The 23,157-nt window shown below is 60.3% G+C and overlaps 1 protein-coding gene and 1 long non-coding RNA gene across 4 annotated transcripts; one reads left to right on the top strand and one right to left on the bottom strand.

Moving 5' to 3' along the window:
* The first annotated feature begins 1,326 nt into the window (after positions 1-1,326).
* On the top strand, positions 1,327-5,311 carry LOC109253422 (uncharacterized). The gene is made up of 2 exons (XR_002074382.2): positions 1,327-2,000; positions 3,622-5,311. It is a non-coding gene; the product is annotated as an uncharacterized LOC109253422 (long non-coding RNA).
* Positions 5,312-14,971: 9,660 nt separating this feature from the next.
* BHLHE23 (basic helix-loop-helix family member e23) lies at positions 14,972-22,902 on the bottom strand. Of its 3 annotated transcripts, none has more exons than XM_019426336.2 (2): positions 20,973-22,902; positions 14,972-17,881 (listed from the first exon to the last, which is right to left on the bottom strand). In XM_019426336.2, the coding sequence occupies exon 1, from the start codon at positions 22,643-22,645 to the stop codon at positions 21,971-21,973; it is 675 nt and encodes a 224-aa protein (XP_019281881.1). In that variant the 5' UTR covers positions 22,646-22,902; the 3' UTR covers positions 14,972-17,881; positions 20,973-21,970. The 3 variants fall into 3 exon arrangements, with proteins under 3 accessions (XP_019281881.1, XP_019281880.1, XP_019281879.1); XM_019426335.2 differs by having other exon boundaries at positions 14,972-17,775; positions 20,973-22,751; XM_019426334.2 differs by lacking the exon at positions 14,972-17,881 and adding an exon at positions 19,844-20,230 and having other exon boundaries at positions 20,973-22,751.
* Positions 22,903-23,157: the final 255 nt, after the last annotated feature.

Below are 23,157 nucleotides of genomic sequence, written 5' to 3'. Positions count from 1 at the left end.
GGGTGCTGGAGGGTCTGGGGGGGTCTGAGCTGGGTCCGGCTTGCGGGAAGAACGGGGCTCGTTCTCTTGGGAAGACCGCAGGGGGGCCCTGAGTTTCAGGGCGTCCCCAGCCGCCCTTCGGCTGTCCAGTCTTGGCTCACGATTGTTGTTCAGGGAGAATTTGACCGATGCCCACTTCCTCCTGCTCACAAAAGCAATGCCTGCCTTTGCTCAGGTGGGCAGAGGACCCAGGAGCTGCTTTAGGAAGGAGCCGGGAAAGCATCTGTGCCAAGGACAGACCAACGGAGATGCCAGGGACATGTGACACGAAGTACACCCTGTCCAATTAAATTATTTAACGCGTTAGCATTAATTGCCATCCTGCAAACCCGTAAGTGGTTCAAGTTTTCGCTCTTCCTCTGGCTCAGAGAGCCTTCAGCCGGTGCCCAGGCTGGGAATGTATTTTCCTATTTCCTCCTGTTCCTCGGTGAAGAAGACGCCTGGGGGACGGGCTCCCTGTGTACGAGCCAGCGGTTTCCCCGACACCTGCTGCACCCAGCAGGGACGTTTCGTATTCTGTCGACCCCCCTCCTGTCTTCTATCTCTGTGCCTGCCTGGATGCTCGTTTGTATTCCCAGAATTAGGCGCCTCCACAGGGACCAGCCCAGCGCCCTCGGGGTAGGTGTGACGGTGGCGTTTTAGTGTCCCGAGGCTGCCAGAACAAAGTGCTGCATGTTAGGGGCTCCAACCACAGAGGCCGCCCCCCACCCCAGGCCTCTCTCCTGGGCACCCGTGAAGATGCCGTCCTCCAGATCTCTCCTTACAAGGACACGGACCGGAGTGGGGCACACCCCACTGACCTCATTTGATCTGATCACCTCTGTGAAAACCCCCCCTTCCAAATACAGTCACCCCGACACCCCCGGGGGTTAGAGCTTCAACATTGGGTTTGGGGGACACAATTCAGCCATACAGTGTGGCTTCTCTGTTGCCACCTGCCCTGAACCCAGGGCTGTAGAGGGCAGGTGAGGCTGCCCTGGAGGCCGTAGAAAATGCTGTGGGCGACCAGACCCCACTTAGGATGGGGGTGGGGGCTGCTGGCAGCTGACAGCCGAGCCCCTTTCCCAGGCTGCGCCTCCCCCAGGGTTGGCCCCGCCGCCCCACCCCACCCCCACCCCCTAGCCTCAGCTGGACCGACCGCAGTGAGGGCCGTCATAGCTCCAGAACCTCCCGCGGGGCCATGGAGACCTCGGCTGTGGCTGCGGCTTTCCCCCTGCTCCGTCCCTCCCCACAGGGTGGTGCCGAGACACCCCCCCCCCCCCCCCCCCCCCCCCCCCGTGACCTCCTGCGGCAAATCTCCACCCGGCCCCCAGGGCAGCCTCTCCTGGCTGGGGGGAGACCCACGTCCTCCGTGTCTGAGACTCTCCCTTTGCTGAAACAGAAACACCAGTGCAGGCCCGGGAGACCACGGTGCAGACAGAACACAGCACCCCAGCGACCGGTGTCCAGGGAGATGAACGGCTCAGTCCTGCTCGCCACAAACAAGCCGCGGGCCCGTAAGCCCTGGCGCACAGCGCGGCCCGTGGAAAGACGCACGGCATCATCATTTGCTGACGTGCGGATCCACCTCGGCGAGCCCGGCGCCCAGCCAGGAGGCGGCTGGAATCAGCACACAGGCCGCAGGAAGCGTTGGCGTGAACGCGGTGGGGAAGCGCAGCCCCACTCACGCCGGGGGAGGGGTACAGGGTGCAGCCCCCGGGCAGAGCCGCCTGGCAGATCCTCAGACGCCGAACTGTGAGGTTTCCATAGCAACCCAGCAGCTCCAGCGCTCCGCGTGCGCCCAAGAGGGATGGCGGGGTGTCCGTGCAGAACCCACACGCGGACGCTGGCGGCAGCCAGAGCTGGAGACAACGACGGGTCCGCCAAACGCGGTCCAGCCCCCGGCGGGGTGTCACTCGGGCTCAGCAAGGAGCGAAGCGTGGACGCGGCCGCGTGGACGAGCCTTGAAACCACGGCGTGGGGTGAGAGGCCGGACCCCGGGAGGACACGAGTCGTAGGAAAGTCCGCAGGGGCAGAAGCAGATCGGTGTTGCCAGGGATCGGGGTGGGCAGAGCCTGACTGCCGCCGGTGGCGGGCCTCCGTTTGGGGTGAAGGAATGTTCTGGAACGAGAGGCGGTGGGGCCGCACAGCACCGAATGTGCTAACTGCCGCTGACCGTGTCTGGTTTAAACGGGGCTCCTGGGGGCTCAGTCAGTTGAGCGTCCGACGCTCGGTTTCGCCCCAGGTCAGGATCTCACAGTTCTTGAGTTCGAGCCCCGTGTTGGGCTCTGTGCTGACAGCTCAGAGCCTGCTTGGGATTCTCCCTCTCCCTCCCTCTCTGCCCCTGCTCCGCATACGGGTGCTTGTGCACGCTCACTCCCTCTCTCTCAAAATAACATTAAGAAAAAGCGTCTGGGGGCGCCTGGGTGGCGCAGTCAGTTAAGTGTCCGACTTCAGCCAGGTCACGATCTCGCGGTCCGTGAGTTCGAGCCCCGCGTCAGGCTCTGGGCTGATGGCTCGGAGCCTGGAGCCTGCTTCCGATTCTGTGTCTCCCTCTCTCTCTCTGCCCCTCCCCCGTTCATGCTCTGTCTCTCTCCCAAAAATAAAATAAAAAACGTTGAAAAAAAAAAAAAAAAAAAGCGTCTGGTTTAACGTCCTGCAAATTTCGCCTCAGCTGCAAATGTCGGGCGCACAGGGCTATTCGGAGACCGGGTCAGGTGCCCGGTACCGGCCGCCCTCCTTGTGTCCGGAGGGACGGAGGCCATGGCGGGTCACGGAGCCTGTCTCTGTCTGGCGTCCTCGAACAGTAGGGGAAGAGGCCGTCAGGTTGGCACCCCATCTCCAGGGAGGCAGAGGGGCGGCGAACCTGCCTGGAGCCTCCCAGCTCGTGGGCAGTGCCGGGGGGTGCACGCACCATCGGCCCCCCTGGGCCCACATTGCTCTCCTTTCCAGTTTGGAGACGCTGCCCTGATGGACTTGGCAGAGACATGCTCTTTGCTGAGAACGCAGAGGACGAATGAGTGGGAATAAATGCCCCCGAGAGAGGACCGCTGATACTTGGTGACAGGGCTTCAGGCCGCTGTCCGTGTGTGCGTGCCTCGGTCGGGCGCTGGCCCCTCTGTGCCCTCCGTGAGGAGACTCGGTCCCCAACGGGGACATGTGGGCCCCCCGTCTGGGGCGCTGACGGTGTTTTCCGGGGTCGCTCACCTCCGTCCGTGGCCCCTGATGCCCACCAAGGAGCGGCTCCAGCCTGTCCGGCCCGGGGTCCAACCCCGGGTCCTCCTTCCTCTGTCCCTGCAGGACAGCGGCCCTGTCTCACAGGCTGGGATTAGAGCGTTGTTCGACGGTACACGGTCCGAAAGCTTCCTGAAGGTCATTTGGAATTTGGGGCTAGGGAGACCCCGCCCCAGGCTCCCCCAGTATAGGGACAGGGACAGCAAGACCCAACCCTCCATGCTGCTCACCACCCCTGGTCTTCCCAAACTGCCATTCCTCAGGAGTCCCTGAGTCCCTGGGGCTGAGCTGGGGTGAGGAGGTTGGGGACGAGCTGCAGTGCTCCCCACGGACCCTCTGCATCATCATCTCATGCCATTTTCTCCCCAGGATGATGGCTTTTTGGGGAAGGAGGGCTGTGCCACCATTCAGATTTCTCTGCCCCGTCCCCAGGACTTTGCCCCAAATGGGTGACCGAGCACACACGGATCCGCAGGCACCACCCGCGAGGACACCAGATCCACAGACCCCACGCAGCTTCCATCATGTGATGTGCTCCCTGGAGAATGTTCTCCGGAGCTTCCTCGCTGAACCCGCTGAAGTCCTTGCTCATCATTCCACGTGGCCACACACACCATGTCCAACATTTCCACGGCTCTTCTGCTGAAACGATTTCACCAGGGTTAACTCATCTACATGAAAGATGCCCCAGGCTGGGCTACCCGGTCCGTTGTAGCACAGGTCACGTTGTCAAAGCTGGCCAATTACAGCGTCTGCTCTCTCTTGGGGTCTCTATGTCCAGCTGTCCAGCTACCCTGGGAGCTCCGAAGCCCTGACATGGCCAGGCGGAACTTTTCCTTCCTTCCATCAACCTTTAGCTGACGTGCAGCCCTGGGCTGAGCCCCCAGCAGCATGCAGGCCCCGGGCAAAGATGGGCCTAGAACCTGAGCAAGAACAACGTTCTTGGGGCCAAAGTCCCCAGGGCCGGCTGGTCACTCTCATCAGCTGCCTGTGCCTGTGCCTAACCCTGGCCTCGTTCTTCCCCTCCATCCAGTGACAATCAGGGACGTGACTCCGGCCATCTCAGTCCTTCCCTCCGTGTGGTGAGGGTCATGGATGTGACCTGGGTCGCCCCGTCTCCCTTCCCCTCTGTCCAGTGGGGTGGAGATGATGGTGGGCTTCGCTTGTACCAGGGCTCCCTGCCCCTGCCATCTCCCAAAGCAAACCTCTCCCCGCCTTCAGTATTTGACCCACATTGTGTAACGAATGTGACAAGGGCTGTGGGCCAATTTCTGTCCCCGGGACCATCTGTTGTTTGCGAGCAGCGGGCAGTTGTCTCCACCTTCCGAGGCGGACAGCCCCTCGGACTGGCCTGGCCCTGCTCTGGCTGCCTGACTAGCAGCCCCCCAGCCCCACCTGCCACTCTGACCCGATCCTGGGCTTGGGCCCATGAGTTCCCATCAGGAGTCGTCTCCAGAATTGGCCCTAATTGTTGGCTACTTGGCAGCTCTTGGGGACACTGAGGAGATGTGAGGGTCCTGCACTTGCCTCCTCGTGGCTGGAGAGAGCCCACCTCATTTGTGGTCCCTGCCTGGGGAGGATCCTGTTCGGGGAGGACCCTGCCTGGGGAGGACCCTGCTTGGGGAGGACCATGCTTGGAGAGGACACTGCCTGGGGAGGACCCTGCTTGGGGAGGACTGAGGGCAAGCGGGGACAGTCAGGGTGGAGGCCTTTGGGATGACCCAATCTGCAGACTCTGGTGAGGGTGCAGCCCTGTCCAGCCAGCCATCCCACAGGGTGGGCAGGCACCTCCACCCCGCCACACCCAGGACCTCATCGGGGGTCCCAACAGACACTTCTTCTCCTTCAAGTCTCGCTCTGTCACTGAAGCTGCTCTGGGGCAGTCCCCCCGTCCCCTTTACAAACTTGCGTCTTTGTCCTGGGAAGAAAGAGTCCTGTGTGCTTGCTAGCAAGAATCAAAGGGGTTTGAAGAATAACTGTTTTCCTAAGTTTTAGCTGACATTCAATTTTAATGACTTTTTAAACAAAGTAACTATTAAACGTGGGCTGTTTTATGGTCTCCTGATGTCTGACAGGTGTTTTTGCCCATGTGGGAAGCAGATGCTAACAGCATTCTCCCTAATAGCTCATAAATACAAGCCCTTGGCATTTCCCTTTGTATGTGGCTCCGCCAATGGCCAATTTGTTCTTCAGAAGTGGCCACGTTGGCCTGTCAATCAGCTCTTGCCGTAGGCGATTTTTGGTGATTAGAAGCCCCTTAGAGAGCGAGAACTCCAAATTAGTTTTAAATAAAAAATAAGAATATTCATGCTGCTGAACATCTAAAGGCAAGAGGTGCACCAGAACCTGCGCGAGCCGGCTGGGGTCCTGGCGGTGCTGGCGGAGGGGGCTGCGCGGCCCAGACCCGTGGGGACGGAGCCACGGAGCTGGGAGGGACAGACGTGGTGGGGGTGGGGGTGCAGGTGACCCAGGGTCAGCCCGAGACGCTCAGCCACATGAGGGTGGGCTTGGCGGGCACATTTCATGTCTGCCGGCACCTTTGCGGGGACACGGAAGCTCATCCAGAGGAGGGCGGGGAGAGAAGCCGGTCTCCTTGAGAGACGAACAGATGTCCTCTTTGAAGAAGCTGACGGAGGACACAGCGTCTCGAGTGGGCCGTCATGCCCCCCTCCACTGCATCCCAAGCTGGCCGCAGGGCCCCCTCCGCTGCATCCTGGGTCCAGCCGGTCGGGTCCAGTCCCTGCTGCCACCTTCCTCCGCAGGTGAGTCCTGTCTTGCTGCTGTCCCCTCCAGGAGTTGGGGTGGTAACCTCGTGAACCCCTTCCAGGGTCCCTGCTGGGCTCCCCCAGGACCTGGCCCTGTCCGAGGTGCTGACTCCAGGCGTCAATGATGGGGTCCTGCCCAGCTCAGGAAAAAGGCCTGGATGGCTCATGGGGTGGGAACATGGGCTGACTTGGGCTGGGAAGTCCGAGCGGCTTCCCCGGGGTGGCATCCTGCCAGGGTCTGGTGGGTGTGATGGGGAAGAGATGGGGGGCGGGGAGAACACTCAGGGCTCTGAGAACCGTGTCCAAAGGCCAGGCGGGTGTAGAGGGCTGTAGGTCAACACCCTGCTGGGCCATTCTGGGGAACTGGTCCAAGCTTGGGCATGCTGACTGTGTGGAAGCCTCTGGAATCTTTCTCACTCCTCTGCTCCCCAGACAGTGTGGGCACTAGGACTGTGGATGGATCCAGGAGTGTAGAGGTGCCTTGGCCAACCCGCTGTGGGGTGGAGTGGGTCCGTCTCTGTCCTCAGACAGTGGGAGCAGGCAGGAGGCAGGGGAGTGGGCGGGGGGCAGCAAGCCGAGGGGGCCTGGCACAGCAGGAGGGTGGGCCGAGAGAGGGGGCGTGGAACTGGTGAGGGTGGGGTGGGCACATCTGGGGCCACTGGGGGCCCCTGGACATAGAGACCCTGCTCGATGACCACCAGCCTGTCTGGGGACAGGATCGTGACCCACAGCGGCCCTGACCATCTCCCCAGAACATGCCCTACAACACCCCCTACCTCAGCCTCTCTGTACCTCTTCCCAGGAATGTCCTCTGACAGCCAGGCAGACCCTCCAGGCTGGGGAGGGCTCAGTTTCCCCTAGCCGTCCAGGATCTGTCCCTCCACACTGTGTCCTTCGTGCTGTCTCCTGTTGGCCTGGCCCTGGCTGTGGACCTTCAGTGCTATTGACAGACGTGGATGGCACCACGGTCATCCCCTGTGCACAGGCATTTGGGGATGGGGTCCTCAGACTGCGTGCAGCCCCAGGGGCTAGGCCCCCTCTGTTGGCGAGTGATGGAGGCTGGTCTGAGGCAGGAGCACCCCAGTCAGTCTGGTGGCTCCTGCAACCGTGCACTCATGTGCTGCTGGTGGCCTCTTACGGTGGCCCAGGAGAGGGTGAGGCACGGAGAGTGGTCCTCACCAGGACTGAGGACTTGGCCCAACACTGGGGACCTCGGCTTCCCGGGGCCCAGGCTGTAGGACCACAGGCTTTGGGCCAGTTTCTTGAGACTTCTCAGGAGTCTTTATCCCTCGGGGCGCTCACTGGAGCTGGCAGGCTGCTGCCTCCCTCTGCTGGAGAGGAGCTCCAGACTCAGGCTTGAGGCCTTGCCCGGAGGGGGCATGGGGTTCACGGTGACCCACCCTCTCTGAGCCTCAGCGTCCTTACCTGGGAAGTGTGGGGCCCAGGGCAGGCATGAGAGAACAGCTTCACCAGGCCGGGCACGTGGGAGGGGCTCAGGGAAGGGCCCACGGGGCAGGCAAACTGCCCTCTGATGTACCTCCTTTCTACACGGGTGACCCGCTGTTCCTGGGGCAGGAGCAGGAACTGCCCTCTTGACCTCTTTGTTCCCTACCTAGGTCATCCTTCTCTCATCCCTGGGAGCCACACTGCTGCCTCAATGGCCTCCCTGCTGTTTCCCTGCCTGGACCCCCTCCCCATTCTCCTGAGCTCAGCCCAACGTCACCTCCTCCAGGAAGCCTTCCTTCATCTCAGGCTAAGTTATCTGGTTGCTGTCCATGCCTGTTCTTGCTCATTAATGTGGCCTCAGCAGACAGCCGTGCTGAGCACAAGGGGACCCTTAATCACTGGTGACCGCTGGTGATCAGGGTTAAGGCCATTACAGCCAGTACCAGCCTCACCTCATCTCGGTAAATTCCCTTTTACGAATTTACCATGTTAACCACTTTTAATTTTGTACAATCATCTCATCACTGTACGGTTCCAGACTTTTCGTCACCCCAGAAGGACACCGCACCCCCCGCCCCTGCCAACCACCCATCCGTTTCCCATCCCCCTTGTTTGCCTGCTGTGGGCAATTCGTGCCAGTGGAATCTCACACCGTGTGGCCTTCTGTGAGTGGCCGCTTTCGCCCCGCGTCACGTTCTCCAGGCCCACGCGCGCCGTGCGAGTCAGAACCACGTGCCTCGTGTGGCTGAGTGGCGCACATCGTCTAGATGGGCCACGTGTGGTCCATCCGTTCACGGGCTGGTGGGCACTTGGGTCGACTCCAGCCTCGGCTGCGCCCTGGTACCGAACAGACTGCTGCCGTGGACGTGCACGTACAGGATCGATTACAGCCCCGTTGTCAATCACGACTGTCTGCTGACTTCACAGATCCCTACTGTTTAGAGGCGGGGAACACGGCGAGGCGTCCACCAGGCCCCGAATGGGGTGAACTCCCACTGCTCCACCAGGGAAGAGCCACTCCCACGGGGTCCCCTGTGGTGCTTTGCTGGGGTGGCTGGTGCCCGCATGTGCCACGGTGGCCCAAGTCTCTGGTGACCCCCCCCCCCACCCCGCCACACTGTTAAATATTTTAGCAAATAAAAAAATTGTAAGCGTGCGGCCAGATGTCCAACTTGACAAAGTGCTTAAGGCATTTGACTGATAAAAAGCCCAAGCCCTTGGTAAATGGGACTGAAAACAAGCCCCGAGGCAAGTGTGTGATATTAAAAACATCCCGGGCTCCTTTGTGCAGGGCTCGGGCGCACAGAGGTTTGGAGGCCAGTGTCCATCTGTCGCCGCCGCGCGTCCTGGCCCTCAACAAAGCCGGATAGGTCTCGGAGCAGCGGCCGCTCTGCAGCGGGCCCGGGCCCATGTGGGACGCTTGTCACAAAGGCAGTGCCATCAATATTCATGGATGGGCCTGCTGGCGGCCCTGAGAGGGCCTGAGCTGGGCCCAGCGGCCGGTGGTTTACAGAGAGGACAGCAGCAGCTGGGGGCAGGCGCTGCCCTGCGGCCTCGGCTCTTGGCTTCAGTTGACAAAGAGCGACTGCTTCCTGGCAAACTCTGCCGCCCGCCTGGGTCTGTGGAAGCATCCAAGGGACAGACAGGGGCCCTCAGAGGTCATAGTCCTCTCCTGGGCAGTGGCCTCACGTGAGGGCAGACTCCCCAGGCTGAGAGGAAGAGAGAGGGGAGGCCCCGGGGGGGGGGATGGGAGTGGACGGAGTGGGAATGGGAGGCTCAGGAGTGGGACTGGAGGCCCGGGGGGGGGGGGGGGGGGGAGGGAGGCTGGGATGGGGGATGGGAGGCCCAGGGAGGATAAACAAGTCGAGAACAAACGGAACAAGTGTCCGAATTAGAGGAAAGCCTGAACTCATGTTTTAAAAATGCAGGCTCTTGATTTCCGACATTACTCTCCTGGGTTTCCATGTGTAGGTCTGGAAGGACGGAGGTGGTGACCTTGGGACAGTTGGCTTTGCTGACACAGGTACCCGTCTGTGTGCGATCACAGCGATGGCGGGAACTCGCGTCCACTGCGTCCAAATCCGTACCCCCCAGTCCCTGTAGACCTACGGCTCGGGAGTCAGGAGTGCCTCCCCCTTACAGAGACGGGGCCCACGCTGCCAGCGGGATGGGCTCTGGTCTAGGGCCTGGCCTGGGGGGTCCTTGTTCTGGCTTCCTCGTGCTGTCTTTGGGTGCTCCTGCGCCCATGTCTGAGAAACGCGGCTGCCCACAGTTCCTCCCTGGCAATGGCAAGGGGTCAGCGGGCACAGTTAGCCCCGGGCACTGGGGACCAGGTGAAGGTCCAAATGAATCCTGGGAGCTGATCCCCATGGGAGAGAAAATGTACCAGTCTCTTGAGAGCAGGCTGATCTCTCCGGAAGCATTGCACAGGTTGGTTTCTGGGGACATAGTTCCTCGTGTGCTGCCCAGGGTCCCCAAACGGCTCATTTGTAAGAAGTCTGTCTGCTGAGCCCAAGGGAGGCAGGCGTGCACCTCCCCCCACCCCCAGCCTAGAGAGAGACTCCCATCCCCACCCAGACTGAGGCTCGGTGATCAGCGGGTTGTTCAGGCCTCTGGCTCTGCCCTGTCCGGGTCGCTTGTGCAGTCCTCCCCCGCTTCCAGCCTGGCCACGGCGTGGGGAGAGATGGTTCTGAGGGCATGTTCCAGATCCCGGGATCCGAGCGCTGCACCCCCACCCCATTTCCCAAGTGGAGCACGGGTGTGAGGCTCCAGCAGCCCCTTCAGAATGTTCTAGCACAACCTGTGCCTCACTTCAGAACAATGGAAACTTAATGAAAATGCCACAGAGGAAATTTTATCACTGAGGGTTTTATGTAAGACCCAGAAGGGCCACTCCTGTGATACAGTCATTACTGCGGTTTAAACCTATTCCGTTAATTAGCACGGGCATTTATTACTACCAATAAAATATAAGGGGACTGATAGAGCCAGTGTGTCTGGATGTCCCCCCTCCCCCGGCCCGCAGTCACTGGGGCAGGGCGTTGGGGGACAGAGGGGCTCGCAGAGACGGCTGGGGGTCCCATGTGGTCCAAGGTGAGGCGTCCTGCTGAAGTCTGGGAAGTGTGTCTGTGTCTGCTTGACCAGGCGTGATCTGGGCAGTGCAGATGGGCCCAAGGGACAGGTGTGGCCCAGAGGACACAGGTCCCTGTCTGCAAGGACATCAGCAAAGACCCTGGACAGAGGACAGCACCGTGCTCTCGAAAAAGATTGATGGGGCGCCTCAGTGGTCAGTCGGTTAAGCGTCCCACTCTTGGTTTCAGCCCAGGTCATGATCTCACGGTTGTTGAGTTCGAGCCCCGCATCGGGCTCTGTGCTGGCGGTGCGGAGCCTGCTTGGGATCCTCTCTCTCCCTCTCCCTCTGCCCCTCCCCCTGCTTGCACCAGCACATGTGCTCTCTCTCTCTCTCAAAATAAATTAACAAAACATTAAAAAAAGAAAAAAAGAAAAACTTCTCTAAAACAAGAAAAGAAACAGACTGACAAAGGGGCTTCCTCGCCGGTGGCCCCTTCGGACATCCACAGGCACCACAGAGCTTAACTCAGACAAGACGGCCCCGGGCTTGCTGGGAGGACAGTTTTATTTGGAGGAAGGGGTGTCTTTGAGTGGTTTTCTTCCAGTCCCTGGGAGGGAACCATCCTAGCTTGTGGTTCATACCTGGGGCAACCACTGCCACACCCTCCTTTTGTTCCTCTGGAAGAATAAAGTCACACAGAAGACTTGAGGCCCCAGAGGGAAAGTGGAAATCGGCCGGGAGACCCAGGTGGGTGGACTGGGTCGTTTTGTATCCACGAAGGTTAGACCGCTTCCCTTCTGTCTGCCGTACTTTCCCTGTGGCGGCCGCGGCTGGGTCGGAACCGAGCTCTCCCACAGTTCTGGGCCGCGGCTGGGTCGGAACTGAGCTCTCCCACAGTTCTGGGCCACGGCTGGGTCAGCAGGGGCTGTACTGCCTCCTGAGGCTGCAGGGGACAATCCCCTTGCCTCCTCCCACCCTGGGGTAGGTGTCCGTCGGGCTTCCCGCCCCCTCTCTGCTGCCTCCCCCTGCAGCTCCCCCCACTCCCTCTGCCTTTGCTGATTTGGATGCAGGTGAGTGCCTTTGGGGTGCAGCCGGCTGATCTAGGAGAGGACAGGTGCCTCTTCTCAAGATCCTTAACTGACTCACACAGTTTGCTCTGCAAGGTGATATTCACAAGGTCCAGGCATCAGGACGTGGACGTAACTTGGAGCCACACTCAACCCACGGCGGTTAGTCTCCGGGTTTCATAGACAATATCCGTAGTGTGTGAAGACGGCTGGGATAGAACTGCCACCGGGGCCGCGTCCCCTCTCCCCTCCCCACCGGGCCCTCGGCCTCTTCCCCAGAAGCCCCACCGCGGGCAGCGTCTCGTCTCCCTCCACGAAGATCTGATCCCTGCATACATTTTTCCTCCTTTAACACGGGAATCGTAGCCTGTTGTAAACAGCACTTCCTGCCACTCTTGTACTTGATAAATCTCGGGAACTGTTGGTACCGTGAACGTGACGGTCTCTAGTTCCTGTCTGCGGCCCCACAACGTCCCATCCCTGGGTGTCCAGGTTGCATTTAATATGCGTAATGTGCAGAGAAGCAGGTCAAGGTTTCAGATTAGCGCCCATCACGGAACGAGGCCAGCAGCCGTCCATCTGGAACGGGCACTGGCTCGTCCAGTCCGCAGCTCAGCCCACAGGCCTTGCCCACCGACGTCTGCTGGTCTCCATTTAATGAGTGACTTTGGATTAAAATGGGAGCCAACAACAGGGCGCCGATCTATATTAAATCTCCACAAAATGAAAATTGCAAAGATTTACTTAGGGTCGTTACACGAGGAAATTTAATCACGGCCTCATCCGTAACGGTCCCTTGCCGCTGGACAGATAATTGAGCTGCCACACGGGGGATTATGAATACCTCCTGTTTATGAAGATAGCTCCCCGCTGACGTCTGTGGCCGGGGCACGCGGAGGTCCAGCCAGTGGCTGGGCGCCGGCCGAGGCCACTCGGGTCACACATGCACGCCCGTCCGTGCATGACGTCAGGGACTTAACCCTGACGGCTTTCAACTCACTCGCCTGTTAAAGACGTCTCCGTGTTGCTGTATCTAAGAAGTGCAGCGGGAGGAGTTTGGGACAAGTCTGAGGGGCAGCAAGCCTCTCACGGCCCATTTTGCAGTTTATGTCCCCAGCACGACTCACGCTCATTTGCCACAAGCCTTTCTTGTTTCAGACGAGGTTCTCACGGGTTCGGCACGACGGCTCTAGGTTCCGCGTGTCCTGAGTGCGGGCCACCCAGCGGCTCCTTGCCCCAAACTCTCAACCCCTCTCACCTGTCACGGGGGCCACCAGCAGCAGCCAGGTGGGCCGCATGAGTTTTAACCCAGAAGACACGTGTCTGGAAAGGCGAAGCGACGCGGGGGGACGGACGAGCTGACTGCGAGAGCGCTTGGCGTTGACGGCCCTGGACGCCGCCTCGCCACGGAGCTGGCCCGGAATCCCAGGCAGGAACGGTCTTGGGAGGTCTCGGCACGCGCCAATCGGGTCTTCCCGCGAAGACTGCTCATTTCGCCCCCCGAAAGTCTGTCTCGCGTCACAGAGGCTCACGTGGGGGCTACTTCCGCAAAAACCAAGGTGGGGCAGGCGAGGCGCTGAGATTTATGGAAACGTCTCTCACGGCTCGCCAGAAGCCTCTTGGGCTGATGATCACCATCCCGCTTTACAGACAGGAAGACTGAGGCCCGGAGGGGGACCTCGGTGAACCTCAGATGCACCATGCCGAGTGAAAGATGTTTTGGAAAAGGCTAGGCTACCTTGTGTGCTGGCGGTCGTGGGGCTAGGCCAGCGCGAGAAGGTGATGGCGGGATTCTCTGTCTCGATCCTGGGGGTGGTGTCTACATGGCACATGTCTCCCATATTCGTGGAACCGTGTGTTTAAGCCGGCACATTTTACTGGATGTAAATCATATCTTAATAAGCCCGACCTGAGAAAAATCAAATTATAGATGATAACAGAGTTCTGGAAATAGACGGTATAGTGGTTGCACGACACTGGGAATGTATCTGAGGCTGCTGAACTATGCAGTCCAAAATGGTTAAAACGTCGGTTTACGAAACCAAAAGCCACAATGCAAAGAAAGAGGACACAGTCACGCTGTGAAAGAATGAACAGCCCCCTCACAGGCCACCCCCGCCCCCCTCCGCCTGCGGGGGACCAGGGACCTCTAGACGGCGCCGGCACAGGGCAGCGCCCTGCTGACCCGTCTGGCCGGAGGAACGGCCATGGGGAGGCCCCGCGAGGGCCCAGAGAGCGCGAAGCCCCGAGAGCAGATCCGCACCTGGGCTCGGGACGGCTTCGGGCTCCGTCTTCGCCCTCCCTCGCCCGCCTGGCCCGCCGCTGTGTCCGGAGCGGCTCAGGGCGCGGGGCGCACACCTGTCGGTGCCTGCAGGGGCCTCTGACCTTGTTTGCCCGTTTGTGGCTATTTTGGAAACATCCTTGGTTCACTTAGGTGGTGGGCGGAGAGGAGAAGGGGAGTAGCCGAGAGCTGAGCGCCCCCTAAACAGCGTACTTAGCGGCTCTGCAGCTGTAATGAGGCTGCTTAATGAAGCCAGTATCCTTGAAAGTCCGTCCATGTCCCTCATCTGTCAGCACGGCCACTTCCCGACACGGTATTAATTAACCACCACGTCCCCTGCAGTGCCGGAGGGGGAGGCCCGTCGTGATAACGAACAGGTTTAGGGGAGGCATGGCTCCTCAAAATTACTTTTTAAACCAACCCTATTAAGCAAAAAATTAGAGCAAAATCATCCCGACGACGTGCTCATTAGATGCCGATTCCTGTCTGCTCCCTGTTCCTACAGCTTCGCTGAGCCGCCGCTGGCTGCCCTCCCTCTCTGGCCAGCTCCTGCGCCTTCTGGAGACGTCTCTCCCTCAGGGCCCGCCCCCCCATCACCTCCCCTAAAATCCGGATGGGCTATGTGTTGAGTGGAGACGCTCTGGTGCTGGCCCGGCCAGCTGGGTGCAGGCATCTTGGGAGAAGCAGGCCTACAGAAAGTGGCCGTAGCTCGGGGAACGGCCCTCCCCCGTCTCGGCCGCCCCCTCCCCTGCAGAGTCGCTCCTGTGAGCGCTTTCAGCCGCCCCTGCTCCCTGAAGCTCTTGCTGCGAGATTGTCCCTCAGACCAAACAGAAACCACTGTCCCTTGGGTCCTGCCTGTTGTCTGCGTAGAGTGGCCTCGCTCCCCCCCTTCGGAGCAGCCACGGGGGCAGCAGTGGGGCCCCCACCCTCAGCAGACACTGTGTGCTCCAGGCCACGGTCTCCATGGCATATGGCGGGGGGTTCAGGACGTCCCGCAGGAGGCGTGCGAGCGGAGAGGAGGGCCCTCCGCCCGGTTTTATTCATGCTGTTTCTGCGCTCTTCCGTTTGAGGACCTAACCCCTGGGTGACCAGCACAGCCATTTGCCCAGGACTTTGCAGTTTGAAAATGGAAGGCCTGTGTCTTGGGAAAACCCCCGTCCGGATAAGCAGGCAAAGGGGTCACCCTGCTAGCCTCGGTCAAGCACACTGGAGGCCAGGCTGTCTAGAGAGTGGGAGGGGGTTTCGAGGGCCATTTCGGGTGAGGTGGGGCGTCGGGAGGAGCGAGCCGTGAGGGGGCTCCCGGTGGGACAGGTATTTTCTATTCTGACTGCAGCCGAGGACCCAGGGATCCGCGTGGGGAGCGAAACTGTATGTAGTGCGACCGACTGGCACACACGAGTTCAGGACACTCGTGAGCACAGACAATAATGGCGGCCCCGGCCTGTTCCCACCCATCGTCCCACTGGGCTCCAGGCTCCAGGCTGATGGCGGCCCGTCAGCTGCCTTCTGGATCAGCCTTTACTTCCCGGACCTTCTGGGCTCCCCCTAGGCCAGATGCCGCACCGTGAGGTATGGTCAGGAGTATTTTGCATGTGGAGTATTTTAAGGAGTATGTGTGCTGCTCAGGGGAGCAGGGCCAGAGGGAGGGAGAGAGGTCGAAGAGCTTCTTTTTTCCCTGAAGAAGCTACGGGAGAGAGTGAGCGAGAGACGGATGGACGGAATGAGCTAGGGTGGGCACACTGGGAAGGGGCTCCGGGGGCACGTCCCACTCCCTGGACACAGGCGTTTCTGGAAACAGCCCTTTGACATTCTGGGGCGAAGCGCTCACCCCATCTGGTACCCCAATGTCACGGAGGTGGAGAAGGAGTGGACGGGAGGCTCTGGAGGGGCCTGGTCATTCTGAATGTCGCTGCCAAACCCACAGCCCGTAGGAGGGAACCCAGTGTAGGTGGATGGCAGTTCTCTGTAGTTAAGGGGCTTTGGATTCTTCTGGAAACCCAGATTCCTGAACACAAAACACACACCTTCCCACTTGTGTGTGCTGTTTGAAATGCAGGTGCGGCCTGCGCAGATCTCCGGATCCTCTGGGAGTGAGGAAGGCCGCTGGCAGCCAGGCTCGTCCAGCCTAACGGGGCGGGTTAGTGATATGCTCAGAAGATGAATGGATCTGTCCACCGAAATCATCTTGTTCGGGCGTTTTCTCCATCAGCGGTCTGGTTGCCACGGGCCTGTTGGCATCAGCTGACTCACAGATGTGGGGTTTCTGGGTCCCAGTGACCAACGATCGTGGGCGTAGCCCTCCTCGGTGACGAGCTGCTCCCTTGCCGGTTTGCTTTCAGCAGACGGCATCCGGGCTGCTTTACCCGAAACCCTCCGAGGGCCTTGGCAGAGGATGCCCGGCTTCTATCTGCACCGTGATGACCTGGCGGGCCGGGTCCCTCGAGCCCCGCCTGGCCGGCTCTGGAACCTTCTGGGCAGAGGCGGGCTTCTGCCCCGGGTGTTCGCTGAGGCAGTAAAAGAAGGCATGAGACTTAGAGATGGTTCCCTGGGATTTTGTGACTTCCGTGCCTCTGTGGTCAAAGCAGGGAGGTGCAGGGAGGGCCGAGGACACACGGCTCCAGGCTCAGAGCCAGCCGGCTGCAGAGTGAAATGCGTCCTGTCAGATGCCTTGTGGCCATGAGCGAGTGTTGTGGGTCCCATTTGTGCCTTGGGTTTGTGGCCAATTCCCAGACTGGCTGTGGCCTCATTAGCACAACGAGCGCTGTCCCCACGGAGCCGGTAGGTTGGCTCCTGTCAGGCCGAATCAGGGCCCCCAGGAGCGCAACTGGCGGTGGGCTCATCACTTTAGACAAAATGGGGCTTGGAGGCGAAACCAGGCTGGCTGGGAAGACCCTCCGTGTCTAACGCACAGGCGAGCCGCTCCTCAGAAACCCTCCAGCTAGGATCCTGCTCCTGTCCCAGGTGGCACCACCGACCAACCCCCCTGCCCCCCCTCCCCGCGTCAGGCTGGCACCCTGTGGGGCGGGCACCCCAGGAGGGGCCTGAGTGTCCGGGGCTCAGGGACCACCGGCCAGGCCCGTGCACAGCTCTGGTTCGCATTCTGATGGAAACGCAGACTGCAGCGGTCCCTGGAGCCAGACAGCCTCCTCCCTCTGTGTCCTGACCAGGCCACAGCCGGGGGATTCCACAGCCAACCACAGAACAGGAGCGTGGAAACGTCGGTTTACTCAGAGACCCCCCTCCGCGTGTGCCTCTCACGAGCGCTGCCCCTCCGCCCCGACTTTGAAAATAATCCGGCTTCCTACTCAGAGAGCCTCGCTTACAAACAGCATTCATTCCTTCACATCACTGCATACGCCTCGGGCACTTCAGACTGGGGAGAACCTGCATAAATCACTGTGTAAAACGGGGGTAACACTGACATCCAAGGTAATGTCGCTAACTCTTGGAGCCTTTCTGGATTTATGGTAACGTGGGTTTTGCCCCTTTGGGGTTAAATCTGCAAATGTGTATTAATTTTCCAGTTTTATGGAACTGACTTTTGTCGGGGTACGGAACATAACGTGCAGGGTTATGATCCAAAGAGGTAATTAATTGTTGGAGAAATGATTTAATACATTGTAAATCCCTCTATTTCCATCCCTTACGATGGGATGCCAAGAGCGATTAAAGACTCGGGCCGTATCACAGGCACATCCACATGATAAATTCGGTAATCGCTCTCTGCTGGGTTGGCCGGGGCTCCACAGCCTACGCTGGGGAGCCGCAGTCAGACTTCGCAGACGCCCGCGGGTGCGGCTGGATAACAGTCCGTGCGTCTCACACATTCTTTTAGGAGAACAGCACTTGTCCTGTAGGAGGAGGCGCCCGTCGTTGAATGGTGCTGCCAACCTGCAAGGGAAAGAGACACGCAAATTTGGCGAAGCGCGTGTCTGCACGGACGCACATCTGCTTGCTCGCAGGGTAGAACAAAGTTCCCCGACGAATCTAGCGACATCTGCATGGGTGAAGAGAAAATCCCACCTTTGGGATGAAATCAACAAAATGAAACGGTCGGAAGCCGCCGCGCCTCTTGCAGGAGGGCTGCGGATGACCTCGGGCGGGCGGGATGGCCCGTGCACCCCGTGCCCCAGGCCCCCGGGGGCAGCGCTAGGGTAGGGTGGGGTTCTGCTCCCGCAGTTCCCATGCCATTACCTATTACTGAACACCAGGGATACGGTTTCAGGTAAGCGAATTTCCTAACCGGAGGAAAACAAAGATCCCTGGGTGTCAAATATCCCGGGCCCTCCGGGAACAGAACGTACTGGGACCACGGAGGCTCACCAAGTAGGTAGAAACATTCTCATCAAAATACCCAAACGAGAGGGAGAGATATATCGGCCGTCGGTTGTTTTAAAGAAAGGAAGGAAGAGGAGACTGTGTCTGCCCTGGGATGCTCGATCATCAGCTTAACCATAAGGGCCCCCCACTTTGGTTTTCCGACCCACGCGCCCTCTTTTTCCACTTGGCAAGCTGGGGGCGCCACGGGGCAAGCAGGCGTGTTAGCACCCGCATCGGCCACGGATGTGCCGGTCAGTGAATGCAGACAGGGTGCAGGACCTCAGCCAGGCAACTCGCCTCTCCCGACCCCAGCAAGGGACCCCTGCGGAGCCCCTGGGCTCGGGGAAGCCTGCCCCAGGGCGCCACGAGCGGGCTCCGCGGGCTCACAACTGAGTTTGAATGAACCTGGGTGGCCAGCCAGAGCCCCCGCCCACGTTTCGAGTGGCCCAAGCAGCGGCCAGCGTGGCAGAGCCCTCCAGCTGTGTGGTTAGTAGAGGAAGAAGGCAGTGTTGGCTTCAGGATGCCCCCCTCCCCTGGAGTGTCACCATGCTGGCTCCCCAGGCTTGGAGGTGGGTGCGCGATGCTGGGAACCGGTGACGCCGTAGATGTGCTGCCCCGTTTCGTGGTAGAAAGCTGACAACGTCTTTCCTTGCCACCTGCCCCTAGACTTGGTGAGCCAGACTGAGGAGTCACACGGCGTCTCCTCTTTGTTGAGCTCTGGAATTTACTCCTCGAACCAGGGGGCACTTCCTGTTTATTATGAAGGTGAAGGAAACAAAGGCGCCTCATATGCTTTGCATCCGTACAATTGAGCCACGTGTGGCCACTGAGTACTCGAAACGAGGCTGGTCTGAATTCAGACACACTGGATTTTGGAGACTTAGTACAAAAAAGAAGGAGCGTGAAATACCCCCCTAATAATTTAAAAACACTGATTTCACATTGAAATGAGACTGTTTTGCATACACTGGGGCACGTAAAAGTCATTAGAGTTCATTTCATCTATTCGCTCTTTTTAGGTAGCCACTGGAAAAGCTACAGTTTCCCGCATGGCCGGTTCTGAGCGGGGCAGCTGGGGTTTAAAGGGACAATCCCTCGCCCCACGTCAGAGCATGTACGTCTCCCCTCACCCTGAGGCGGATCTAAGCCTGAGCCTCTGGGAAAAAGGCTGCTTCCTATTTCAGTCCTCCCCAGGGCTGAGGAAGTGACCGCGCTGGTGCTCAGGTCACGAAACCTCTGGGAGGTCACCCACAGGGACACCCCGTGGGGACGCAGCCCTTGGGAGAAGACAGCCAGAGCCCCCGCCCACGTTTCCAGAGGGTGGTGGGCTGGCCAACGGGCAGAGACCCTGGGGCCCTGTATGTGGGGCACATGGGCCGTGCTGGGAGTTCTTCCAGTGTCCAGGCTGTCTTAGAGCGGGGAGGTCTGGGGCGCTCAGTCAACTGAGCGTCGGACTTCAGCTCAGGTCGTGATCTCACGGTTCATGGGTTCGAGCCCCGCGTCGGGCTCTGTGCTGACAGCTCGGAGCCTGGAGCCTGGTTCCGATTCTGTGTCTCCTGCTCTCTCTGCCCCTCCCCTGCTCTCTCTCTCTCTCAAAAATAAATAAACATTAAAAAAAAAAAAGAAAGGGGGTATGAAATGACATGCATCTGATACACCAGGCTGCTTCATCAGCGTTGCTGAGAATCCAGCCTAATTTTGCTCTGAAAAATGACTCCACTCCACCCCAGTGAGAGGCAGGCTGACGTTTTCCAGAAGAGTAGATACACAGCTTTTGCATCTAAAAGAACCCATTGAATTTAATTTTTTTGGAAACCAAGTAATTGGAAGAACTCATTACTGAAATGGTCCTTTTAAAAAATTGTTTTTCATCCAAGATGGGGCAGAGAGGTTTTTTTTTTTCCCTCACCTTCTCCTCAGTATTTCATATATTCGCTGAGTGACGGCTTACAGATGGCTGTCTGCATCTCAGGGACTTTTTAGACTCTGTGATTTAGAAGCATGTGGCCCAGGTTGACACAATTATCTGAAAGTTGAAATTGAGTTCAGTCACAAATGAACATATTTAATTTGATATTAAAATGTAATCATATTTAAAACAAAATCTTGAAATCAAATACTTTATTCTGAATAGAAATGTCCTAAACATGTCTGGTTTTAACCAGAATCAGCAACTCTGTTTCAGATTAGGGTAAGGGATTTATAGAGTCCATTTACCATCGACTTGAAATGACCCTGCGGGTAAGTGGCTCGCACTGGTCCTGTCCTGCCCTCCTTCCCTAAAAGGGATTTGAAACATAGTTTCTAAGACTCCCCTTTTTGAATGTGCAAAACTGACAAAGTTGTGGGTTGGGGAGAAGAAAAGACAGTGAAGAAATAAATATGGAAATTAGCAAAAACCAGTATTAAGCGTATGTCTTTATGAATAAGGCTTAATCGCACACTTCATTTTGCAAATACAAAAGGGCCTTTTGAAATGTATTAATTAAAGTTAAATGCTTTAGACAGGCGGCTTTGTAGGGCCCCGTCCTCACCTCATTAGCATAGCATTAAGGACAGCCAAGGAAATTGGGTTAATAAAGCTGGGTGTTGCAGCCGAGCGGCTGGGGTGAACTGGGAGCTGACAGCCGGACTGCAGGGTGGCTGGCGGGCTGCGGGTGCGGGGACCCCTGTAGTGGCAGAATTCCACCCCGTGCCCCTGACATCCCAGACGCAGACCCCCCACACCTTTCCACAGGTCAGGTAGCCCCTGGCACCAGCTTACTCACCCATGCCCCGGCCTCCTCCCCTGGAAACGCGTGGGGGTTGGTGCGGAGGGGGCTTTGCGGGTCACCGGAGCTAGACCAGGCCCTTCCCTGACACCCCAGGCCAAGCGCGGTCGTGGGCACTGAGGACCGTCCTCCACGCGGCTGCCTGTAAGCGGAGGGCGCCCCGCGGTCTCCATCCAACTCCACGCACCCCGGCGGGGACGAGCTGGCGTCAGCGGCGGTGGCCGGGGAGCCCAGGGGGCTGTTTGGGGGCACAAATCCCGCAGACTTGGAGACAGCCGGTGTCGGCTCACCTCTAGAGGTGCGCGCCTCTAGGCAGGCGGGGAACTAAACGTAACACACTGGGACTCGAGGGGGCCCCGAAGCTGCCGGCCCGGGGTCTTCTTAGGGCAGCTCCTTCCAAACGCCAGTTGGGGCTGGGTCGGGGCGCGACGGGGTCGCGGAGCCTCAGAGACCCGAGGTACCCGGCGCAGGCGCCACGCGGCCTCGGGAACACGCCCACCAGGAGCGGGCCCCGCAGTCCGCAGTCCGGGGGGAGCAGACGACTTGGGCGGAGGACGCGCCCCGGCGGGGCTAAGCTCTGTCCCCGCGCTCGGTGAGAACCGGGCTGGCGCCCAGCAGGCCCGCTCCACCGGGGTCACGCCGCCGGTCCCCGCTCCAGCTGTAGTCCTGGTTTTCTTTTCAGGGTGCGTGGCGATGCCCGGACAAGCAGGGCAGGTCCTCCGTCCCGTCCCGGGCTTGGAGCCGGAAGTCAGGAGATTGCCCGGGGCGCGCACCGAGGGCTCGGGGGCTCGGATTCCGGTGTTCCGCTCTCCACCGCGCCCAGACGTGCTCTGAGCTCGCGGCCCTACACGGTTCCGCGCGCACAGGCTGGAAGCGACTTCGGGCGCCTTCTCCCGATGGGTGGGGCCGGTGGGGTCAGGGTGACACGGTCGCGGGGTGGGGGGGGGCAAGGTAAAATGTGAGACGCGTGCGGGAGTGGGGGCGGCTCGGGGCCCTCACGGCTTCTCGTTACAGTGTTTGCAAAGCGCCGAGGGCGTCCCGGAGAAGGCGGTGCACTTGTCCGGGCAGGGCAGCGGGGCGCCCGCAGAGAAGGGGTACACAGCGGCCTGGCCGAAGGGCGTCAGGGGCGCAGCGGCCACGGGGCCCGCCAGGCCCTGGCCCTGGTTGAGGTAGGCCACGAGGCGCCGCATCTCGTCCAGGGCCTGCGCCTGCATGAGGATGTAGTTCTTGGCGAGCAGCAGCGTGGCGATCTTGGAGAGCTTGCGCACCGACGGGCTGTGCGCGTAGGGGATGACGGCGCGCAGCCCGTCCAGCGCGTCGTTCAGGTCGTGCATCCGCCGCCGCTCGCGCGCGTTGATGCTCAGCCGCAGCGAGCGCTGCTCCCGAGGCCGCCGCCGCCCGTCCCCCGCGCCCCCGGGCCCCCGCCGCCGCCGCCGCCGCCGCTGCTCGAAGGCGTCGTCGTCGTCGCTCTGCTCGCCGCTGCTCTCGGCCGCCGCCGGGGCGTGGGGCGCGGGCGCCGCGGGGAGGTCGCCGCCCGGGCCCGGCGCGCCGTAGCCGCGGGCCGCCTCGGGCCCCCGCGCCGCCCCGTAGGCCAGGCCGGCCGTGGCCGCCGCGTAGCCGTGGCTCAGCGCCAGGTACGCGTCCCCCGACAGCGACTTGAGCTCGGCCATGGCCGCGCGGCCGGTGCAGCTCCGGGCTCGCGCGTCGGTCCGGCTGTCGGCGGCGGTCGGTGGGTCGGTCCCGGAGCCTCTCCGGCCGCCCGGGCCCCGCCTCCTGGGCGCCTCCTCTCTCCGTCCTCCTCGTCCTTCCTCCTCGCTCCCTCCTGCCCTCCTCCTCCCCCACCCCTCGCCGCCGCGTGCAGGGCCGGGCGGGGCGGGCTGGAGCTCCCACGCGCTCCGCTCCCGTTTTAAGGTGCGGAGGCGGCTGCTGGGACTTCGCGGCCATCCAATCAGAGGGGACTTGGTGACCGCCTGGCTCCACCGGCGGCGCCTACCGACGGCCGGGGCGGGGACCGCTGGATGCAGGGAGCTGGAGGTCTGCGTGGAGATGGGCTGGCGGCGGCTTTACCTGCATCTCCGCGTCTCCGGCCGATTCCTGCCTCCCCGGGGGCTGCCGCCGCACGACGCCCGCGTCTGACGCGGGCACCTGCCTCAGCCCGTCTTGTCCCTGGTTCTTCTGGCAG

The sequence above is a fragment of the Panthera pardus genome, unplaced genomic scaffold (genome assembly GCF_024362965.1).
Source record: "Panthera pardus isolate Hobbes unplaced genomic scaffold, ASM2436296v1 HiC_scaffold_25, whole genome shotgun sequence".
Lineage (NCBI taxonomy): Eukaryota > Metazoa > Chordata > Mammalia > Carnivora > Felidae > Panthera > Panthera pardus.
Note: the sequence above shows the minus strand (reverse complement) of the source record. Positions and strands in the feature narration are given on the sequence as shown.